We start from the raw sequence: 9,399 nt of genomic DNA on the forward strand, positions 1-9,399 counted from the left end.
ATGTTTGGATATTATGTGCTAAAGGTGTCCCATCTTCCCCCACCCTACTATATATCTTATTTAAACGAAATCTTACATTGGACACATATAGTGTATGATACACATTGCACCGCCTACCATTTAACATTATATTATATACACCTACCTTCATCTCTGTCCCATTGCATTCTCAGTGTATCTACACTTGTTATGTTGGATCCATGGTCCAATGCTGTACGTGCTGATTCCTATTTAAACAATTAATTATAATCTTTTATGTAAATAATATCTATTGTCCGGCGCCGTGGCGTAGTGGTTAGCGCTCCTGCCTGTACCCATTAGGTTATGGGTTCAAGGCTCGTCGCTGCTACCATTGTGGGCGTATGTAAATTGTAAACAGTAGCATACACTGATATACACATATTATACAGTTCATAAATACCCCATAATATAATAGTAAAGAGTCTGGCTATTTACTGGATACCTTAACAGTGTGAGATGTATATACTTACATGAAGCTTGAACAGAACTTTAAAAAATGGTCGTCTAGCATTGGGGTAAATCCATATATCTTCTACATGGCCATACCTGTAGGTAAGATAGGTCCTTACTGCTATGAAGGTGTCTTAACATTAAAAAAGGGATGTAGCAACAAAGCAAGGTGTTAAAACACACTTGTGGTGTTGCAACCGGACATGTTAAGTGATGTCACATTACTTCCAAATATTGTGATATCAGCCTAACGTATTGTGGGGAAAAAAATATAAAAAATCTCAACACATGTTAAACTTAAGGAATAACAGGTCACATAAAATGACAACATAGAAAATAATTAATAGCCACATACATGTAACATATTATATTTATATAACATGTTATATTATGCTGATCGATGGTGGAACCATAGATTTAAGATTACTGTGTAATTAGTAACTTAAAAACAATGTGTTTTATATTGTGTTGAGACTCAGTGGTTAAGTGTTTGTATCGTAACCAAAGAATACCAGGTTCAATGCTAGATACTAATGGACCTATCGGGAATGTTTACTTAATGTGCATTGCATCACTCTAGTGGTCACTAATAGGTTGTAGCACCCTGGGTGTCATGGCAATGGGCCAACTCTGGCTTTAATCTCAGGTCCCATGATTCACCCACTTAAAATATAAACACATCACATACTGTTGCATGTGTTTCCTTATTAATGGTTTGTTGTTACAGATATTTGGGCCAACTCCATAGCAATAAATCCTTCTTTGTGGAGCAGACTGGCCACTGTAGTTGCATCTGTCTGTTAAAGTAGAGGATTTGAAGTAAGTTAGAGTTTTTGTTTACATAAAGTCGAGATGCTGAAGCTATTGCAGTGTAAGAATAAGCAGACATGACTTTTGGTTGTTTTGGTCATTTGTATCCTCATGGGTGGGAACTTGAGTGACTTATCCATGGTTGCCACTCCCATGCCCACAGTCGAGTTGCTGAAGCTATTATAGTGTGTGGATAAGCAGACAAGACTTTTGGTTGGTTTGGTCATTTATATCCTTGTGGGTGGGAACTTGGGTGACTTATCCATGGTTGCCACTCCCATGCCCACAGTCGAGTTGCTGAAGCTATTATAGTGTGTGGATAAGCAGACAAGACTTTCGGTTGGTTTGGTCATTTATATCCTTGTGGGTGGGAACTTGTGAGACTTATCCATGGTTGCCACTCCGATGCCCCCAATCGAGTTGCTGAAGCTATTACAGTGTGTGGATAAGCAGACGTTACTATACTTTTACAACCCAATTGTAAATACAGCTTGCAATTAATGTTACATTAACCCAAATGTAAATATATAGTTCAATCACCAAAAAAAATACATATGTAGTTCAATCCCCAATAACACACATTGGTAATGCTAGCTACTTATATATTGAATTAGGCATGGACTTTAATGAATACCATATCATCATTACAAAGTAAACACAAGGTTGTTACAGACTATTTACAAAGCCTGCCCTGTATATTTACAATGTATAACAAAGTAAATACCACCTTGCATTGTGTAGTCTGTAAAATTTCCCTCACTTTGTGCTCGTGTCATACTTGGTCCTGAATACTCTGTTGGTGGATCTGTTGTGTATAGAAAAGCATCAGCCATAAATCACTGACCCATTAAAGTAAACCATTTATCTTCTGCATTACTTCTACATTTACCAATTTAAACAGAAATGTGTATTATATAGCCTAACTAGTAAAACATATACTGAAAATGTAATTCTTAAATAGGCCTACCTATTGCCATAGTTAAGGTATTATAGTGTAAATGGCAATACAACTAAAAAAACACAAATATATTATATTCTACATTTTAACAAGCATATTTATATTAATTAAAGGTAAATTATATGGCATTACCATCCTGTGTAGTCGAATGCCTTCCCGGTGTGAAATATTCGCCACCTTTTGATGAAGTTTGGTTTTCACTTCCTGGCTTGTTGATTGTCACAACCAACTGGTAAGTGTCGCTTCCAAACTTGAGGGGAAGGGGTGACTTTGCCACAGCAACGTATTTATCTGATAATAAAAGAAGTTGTACTGTAGCGCTGTTTGGTTCCACATGTAACGTGCTGTAGTGTATGTTCTGCGCGCCAACTCGAGTTCGCTCGAGGCAGAGAAGGCGCCGTATTATTATTGTTGTGTAACGCGCCTGTGTACTCCTTTGTGTGACGTGCTTGTCACGTGCTCGCCACGTTTCCTATTCTTTTTTGGGTGTGACAAGTTGTGGAGGTAAATAATAAATATACGATACGCCACAGTTCAATGTGTCAAAACATTTTTGTGCTTATAGGTTGAGTAGTAGCACCCTTGGTGTTGTTAAGATCGAGTAATAGATCTACATCCCAGGTCTTAGGTATGAAAAATATTTTAAATAGAATTTCTGCCATTAAATTGCGGAAAAAAAAAACTTTTCAGGCTGGTATATAACCACAAACTTACAAGTATCTTCTTTAAAATGAACCTCCATCACAGATTCTTTCTCACTTGGTTTGATTTCCTGCACAGCTTGCCCACTACCCAGCAAATTATTGAGAAATAGCTTAAGTTTGAACGCACTGTAGCCATCTGGTATGTCACTGATATAAACTACCAGTTCATCCATTATTTTTTACTTTAAAAGTTTCTTTCTAAAAAAAAAAAGTTCTTTCAAAAGTTCTTTCTAAAACCAAGACCTAGATGGAAGTATTTTAAACAGACAAAAGTCCCTCTTGAAACCAAGACTAAAAAGGGAAGTATAGGCTATTGCCTATCGGTAATCCTTTAGCTGGTGGCCACCTGAAATTTTGGTTTCAAAATGTTCCTTAGGTCTCACTGATACTCATTGTATAATTTTTTTTTGAAAAAACTCGGGCGTTCGTGTCGAAAATTAACTTTGAAAGTGCGCGAAATCGTGCTGCGTCGATAAAACAATACACTAAAACAGGAAGTACATTTGGATAAAACAACATTTTAAATAATATGTTTGGTCTATCTCGAGGTGTATGAAATCAAGACAGAATTAAAGAGTGTTTTATTGGATTTTATGTGTTTTAAGTTTTTCAGTTTGTCACATTAATAAAGTTTTTTACATGTCATTATAAAAATAAACAAATAAAAACCTAAAGCATCCAAATTTTAGTATTATGCTACAATAAGCAGCATTAAAATCATTCAAAAACAAACAAAAACAGAACAAATAAACAACAACAACATATATAAGAAAAACAAAAGAAATTTCAAATAATTGATTAATAATTTCCAGTCCTCTGATTGGTTAATTATTTTCCCGCCTTAAAATTGCGCAAATATTTAATTGAAAATAGAAATATTGTTTATTTTGCAGTTTAGGGGTTACAAAGAAGTTGTAACAATGTAAAAACTTTTTTTTAACTTTTTAGCCTAAACTAATGCTACAAAATTACCAAACATTACTGCCTACGGACTTTTACCAATATAATGTAATCTCAACTTGCAATACCTAAAACGATGTAGCCTACACCTTCCTTTTACACCTAAACCAGAATGAGGAACTAAACTAGTTACCTGGGTTGTTTCGCAAGACGCGATACCATACTTCCTCGGTCGGGAAACCCCCCGGTATTTGTCTGTGACGTCATAATAACTCTCCTTCTTGACGCGTCGCGCTTTCTATTGTTTAAGCGGGTACGTGACAATCACAATTGTAGTGTCGCTGCCAGACAATGCTATATTGTTACTAAACTATCTTTAAAACGAGACTAAACAAGACAAGAATGGCCTGAAAAAAAACAAGAAACGACTATTTCTGGATTATAGTTTAATATTTCGTGGTTAAACCAATAGCGTCGTACGCAAAAAGTAAAAGGCGTCAGCTGAGGGTGTTTACAACGTTTAAAAAAATAATTATTCACACAGTTACATACATGGTAACTCATATGCGAGCATTAGGCGAGCTACATAAAACGACTGTTGTTTTCCGGACACGCGATAATAAAGAGAGTTACATTCACTCATTCATTCAAATTATATTACGTAAATGCGAGTTCCATTAAATAAAGTAGGTTGGGGTAGGATGGTTTACGTTTTCATTCACTTTTATCGTCCCATTTGGTATTTAACAAAGAATATTTACAGAATTGTATAACCGTATACCCTCCCGACTGTAAATAAACGTTTTTAATTGTTCAAAACATGGTTATGAAATATGGGGTATTATGTGTTAACGGTATCCATCTTACCTCACAGTACAATACACATGGTATACAGCAAAGCAAAGAAAAACAAGTATGGAAATATGTGAAACACAAGACAGTTGATACACTCTATTTAACTATTATACAGTAGGGTGGGAGAAGATGGGACACCTTTTAACTATATTTTCTCGTTCCATTTACCAGTAAACAAAGAACATTTAAAGAATTATAAAACTATATCCCCACGACTCCCATAGGGCGTTGTTAATTGTTTAAAATACGATCAGGATACTTGGATATATTGTGCTAAAGGTGACCCATCTTCCACACCTCACTATAGTTGTTTAATGGGAATATTGCCTTTCATTATTTGATCTTCGCTCTCGTATTCAAAAAAAGAAATTATGTTATGTAATACCGTCCTGACGAACAGTTAACGCATATATAGTCTATATAGTAGGGTGGGGGGGATGTAATCAAACTATTTTCCAGTTTCATTCGGTCGTAGGCAGAGAACCTCCAATGAATTATAAAACCGTATATTCTCACGACCCCCATAAACAAGTGTTAATTGTTTAAAATACGATCAGGATATTTAGATATTAAGTGCTAAAGGTGTCCCGTCTTCCCCACCATACTATGCATATAATGTTTAGTTTAGTATACACACAAGAGCAGCCATAAGGAATGTAGCCACAAATCCTTGGGCCTTGTAACTCGCTGCTCCAGATATTTGGTATTTTAGAATCTTTCTTCCATTTAAAGGCTGGGTTGGTCTAAAGTTATCAAACACTGGGGTTGTTCCTGTTTTGTAGACCTTTGTCTTCAGAATAGTGGCCTGGGTAAACAATGTTATTTTATTAGAACTGTTTTAATGAACTCTATATATAGGTGTACGGTACGGGTGTTTTGTTTCATACCGCTCGTGCCCGGTTACGAATTATATTCGTATGTTACTTTATGTGTGATGAAATGTTGAATTTTTTGATGTTTATGTAAAGAGATAAACATTTAAATGGCTAAGAATTTTAGTGTCGGTACAACGTATCATATACTCCCCAGCCGGGGTTTGATGTCACAACCCTTCAGTTCACACCTACCTGAGAAGCAGATATTTCGATCGGTTCTTTAAAGACGGTCCAAATAACAGTCTCAGAGCACGGGGGTGTCGTTAGCGAACCGCTGTTGATATTCAGGAATTAATGGATTGTGTAATTGGTAGAGTGAATGGTAAATATTGTCGTATGGCGGATTAAACGACCGTATTAAAGGCTTTTTATACAGAAAGAGATAATTTAAATATATTACATTATACCTGGTATATATACAAATATGCCAGAGTTGGTAACTTGAAATGAATGTAACTTATTTACCCAACGACAGTTGTTATGACATGGGTGTTCTGTTGCATACACCTCGTGCCAGCTTACGAGTTACGATGTATGTAATTTGTTATTCTCGTGTGATGACAGGGCAACGACAGTGGTTGTAACAAGGGTGTTCTATTTCATACACCTCATGCCCCCCTACAAGTATTATTTTGTAGGCAATCATTTATATTTTTTCCGTCTTAAATATGCTTACATGCTTACTTATATCGGTAATACACAGATAGCTTGGGCAGCAGTAAGCTTGGGGCAAAGGCAGGGATGTTTTTATTTGTGTTGCTGGCGAAACCATTTTGGATTTGGTCAGTAATCTTGGCAAAATTAACGTTGCTTTTGGATGCTGTGTCCTAGTAGAAATAAGGACTATTTTAATAATAATAATATCACTTTTACTTGCTTCTTCGATTACGGTAGCGAAGATTAAAAAACAGTTAAGACAGAATATATATAGGGGTGAGGTCTTCAGTGAGGCACACCTGAGACCTCTGGAATGTCGGACTATCACCCTAATACCCAGGGTGCTGCCATCAAGGCCCCACTGAAGCACTTCATTTGAATCTAACTTATTCTATCCTCGCGTCCCCGAAAACGGTAAGGTCTTCAGTGAGGTACACGTAAGACGTCTGGAATGTCGGACTATCACCCTAATACCCAGGGTGCTGCCATCAAGGTCCCACTAACACTTCAATTGAATCTAACTTACTCTATCCTCGCGTGGACGAAAACTACAATAATACGCTTGTTCTATTTCATACACACATCTCGTGTCCGCTTACTACCACATATGTAACTTATTTATCTTTGTGTGGCGGATGTTCTGTTTATACACCTCGTGTTGCCACATATATTTTTATAAGCGATGATACCTTTATGAAAAATGCCAATACAGCCAGGCCTTGAGGTTGGTTCAGTGCTTGGGAAATATTCGGATACTTTGTATTATAATGGACGATGTGCATCTCCCCGAAGAATTGCTGGCCCTTCAACTTGTGCTCAGAACCGGTAGTGTTACCCCAATGGAAATGATACTGAACAGCCTGTAGGGTGGGAAATATGAATGAATGAAACAAACCTCGTGCCCGCTTACAAATTACCACGTATGTAACTTTGTGAGTGAATATTAATGAATGCCGTACGCAGTGCCTAAGAACGAGTTACCATCATGCAATCACACTACGAATGCTACAAACAATATTTACCTTGTAGGAGTTAGGCAGAAACGCTGCATTAGTAATCGTATATCCTCCAGTCATATCCACTTGTACTGTAAAATAAGGTATAGTGGGGTGGGGGAAGATGGGACACCTTTAGCACGAAATATATAAACATCCTGATCGTGTTTTAAACAATTAACAATGGTCTATGAAAGTCGCGAGGACAAGGTTTTATAATTCCTTGAATGTTTTTTGTTTGCTACCAAAATGTACGAGAAATTAGAATGAAAAGGTGTCCCATCTTCCCCCATCCTATTATATGCAAGTTATGTGTTATGTTTAATGTATTGCATTCAATTGCTTTATTACTAAAAGCACAGAAGTACAGTCTTCATAAAAATTCCAGAATACAAACAATCGCTTACGTGAATGGCCATTGTTATGGATACTCATTGACGTAGGAGCCGACAATGATGACGTCACGAACGGAACCGACTTTGCCTGTGACGTCACAGCGCTATCCACAATATCGATCGGTGATTGGCTCCTGCTACCACACGTGGTGTAATTGTTCTGCCATGTTGAAGGGCCTGATGTGGATTTAAATATAACATTCATTACGGGGATGGGGTAAAATGGTCCAGGTTTTCATTCTCATTTTCGTCCCATTTGGTAGCAAACAAAGCTTATTTAAAATGTTTATAAAAATGGCACCATCATACTCTAAAACAGCTTTGTTCATTTTTAAAAACACGATTAGGAAATGTAGGAATTAGATTCTAACGATATCCCATCCTAACTCACAGCACTATATATTTTTGTTTATAATGGTCACGCCTTTTATCCAAAACTTTATTTCTTTCTTTTTTATCAATAAGCGTGTTTTTTAACAACTGTTGTTTTACCGCTACTACCCGTCTTTTCGCTTTTGTCAACTCTCTTGTTCTTCGTTATCGTGACCGAAAAGACGAAATAAATTTCATTCATTCATTCATTCATTCATTCATTCATTCATTCATTCATTCATTCATTCATTCATTCATTCATTCATTCATTCATTTATTCATTTATTCATTCATTCATTCATTCATTCATTTATCCATTTGAATACAGTAGCGAAGAAGTATTAAAATAACAAAGAGGTGGGAAACAACAGCAATGCGACAAGACATATGGAGATATATGCGACCCATAACAAAAAAATATAGTATAGGGCGGGGGGAGATGGGACACCTTTTCGTACTATTTTCTCGTCCCATTTGGTAGTAAACAAAGAACATTCAATGAATTATTAAACCGTATCTTCACGACTACCATAGACCGTTGTTAATTGTTTGAAACGCGATCAGGTTATTTGGATATTATGTGTTAAAGGTCTCCCATCTTCCCCCACCGTACTATATGCATGTATGGAAAAGCGCGTCAGTTAAAAGTGAGGTCATTGAACCCAAGCTTGGCTGTTAGGAATGTCATAACGACTGTAGTTTTATATTAACATTCCGTGGTTTCGCCTTTGTAAGCTGCATAACGACCTTCGTTGTCGTGACCGTTCAATAACGATATTTATTCATTTTAAATTGTATAACAGCGGTTGTAACAAAAATGTTTGCAAAACGCGTTCCACCCTTGGCGCCGGGGTAATAAGTCAGCTCTGTCCCAAATCTAAGGTTCCATTGCGAGCAATTTTACTACCAAATTGGAAGAGAAAATAGATTGAAAAGGTGTCCCATCTCCCCCCATCCTACATATATATGCTTTGTTTACCACCAATAAATAGGCATTTCCACCCTACTATATTTATACATTACCTTGTGCACCATAATCCCATGCCGCGTTGCCAGTTGTGCTGTCCAAGCTCGCTGTAATATAATATTAGGTTTTAAACTAAAAACTAAACCATATAGCAGGTAAGAGTAAATGGTTGAATAGTATGCAAGAATCAGTATATAGGGTAGATTAGAAAATAGTAAAGAAATACTGTTTACAGAATACCTAAAGCAAGCGTGGGGGAAATTAGTGTGTCAAGCGTGCCAAATACATTTCGGATAAAAGCAAATTCAGACCTAGATCCGGACTCCCTGCGAAGTGCTGCCGTTATTGGGCTTTAAATGAATTGTCGCTTATTTATCCCCCGTGGCGGTGCAACGACAGTCGTTATAACATGGATGTTTTGTTCCATACAATAGTGCTCA

General features: G+C 36.8%; 2 protein-coding genes across 2 annotated transcripts in view; both read right to left on the minus strand.

The window, feature by feature from the left end:
- Window positions 1-3,137, minus strand: part of LOC100181452 — an 8,390-nt gene extending 5,253 nt beyond the window's left edge. Inside the window, exons 1-6 of the mRNA XM_009863970.3 lie at window positions 2,954-3,137; window positions 2,372-2,530; window positions 2,009-2,086; window positions 1,160-1,268; window positions 492-567; window positions 146-227 (exon numbers count right to left, since the gene is read on the minus strand). Of these exons, the coding sequence (XP_009862272.2) occupies window positions 146-227; window positions 492-567; window positions 1,160-1,268; window positions 2,009-2,086; window positions 2,372-2,530; window positions 2,954-3,116 (667 nt within the window). The 5' untranslated portion in view covers window positions 3,117-3,137. The remainder of the gene's footprint in view (window positions 1-145; window positions 228-491; window positions 568-1,159; window positions 1,269-2,008; window positions 2,087-2,371; window positions 2,531-2,953) is intronic.
- A 1,132-nt stretch (window positions 3,138-4,269) lies between these two features.
- On the minus strand, window positions 4,270-9,100 carry LOC100179118 (carbonic anhydrase-like). The gene is made up of 7 exons (XM_026837963.1): window positions 9,016-9,100; window positions 7,633-7,797; window positions 7,253-7,317; window positions 6,920-7,090; window positions 6,258-6,400; window positions 5,766-5,847; window positions 4,270-5,503 (listed from the first exon to the last, which is right to left on the minus strand). Exons 2-7 carry the CDS (start codon window positions 7,658-7,660, stop codon window positions 5,318-5,320), a joined length of 675 nt encoding a protein of 224 aa, XP_026693764.1. The 5' UTR covers window positions 7,661-7,797; window positions 9,016-9,100; the 3' UTR covers window positions 4,270-5,317.
- Between the last annotated feature and the right edge of the window lie 299 nt (window positions 9,101-9,399).

This window comes from Ciona intestinalis, unplaced genomic scaffold (genome assembly GCF_000224145.3).
Source record: "Ciona intestinalis unplaced genomic scaffold, KH HT000039.1, whole genome shotgun sequence".
NCBI classification, from domain to species: domain Eukaryota; kingdom Metazoa; phylum Chordata; class Ascidiacea; order Phlebobranchia; family Cionidae; genus Ciona; species Ciona intestinalis.

Bases quoted from the DNA above. Each gene is read 5' to 3' on its own strand.
- LOC100179118 (XM_026837963.1), bottom strand. From the start codon at position 7,660: ATGAGTATCCATAACAATGGCCATTCAC. The intron at 5,848-6,257 runs GTAAGCATGTAA...GAATATCAACAG, and splicing joins TCTGTGTATTACCGATATAA to CGGTTCGCTAACGACACCCC. The intron at 5,504-5,765 runs GTAGGTGTGAAC...TTGTTTACCCAG, and splicing joins TCGAAATATCTGCTTCTCAG to GCCACTATTCTGAAGACAAA.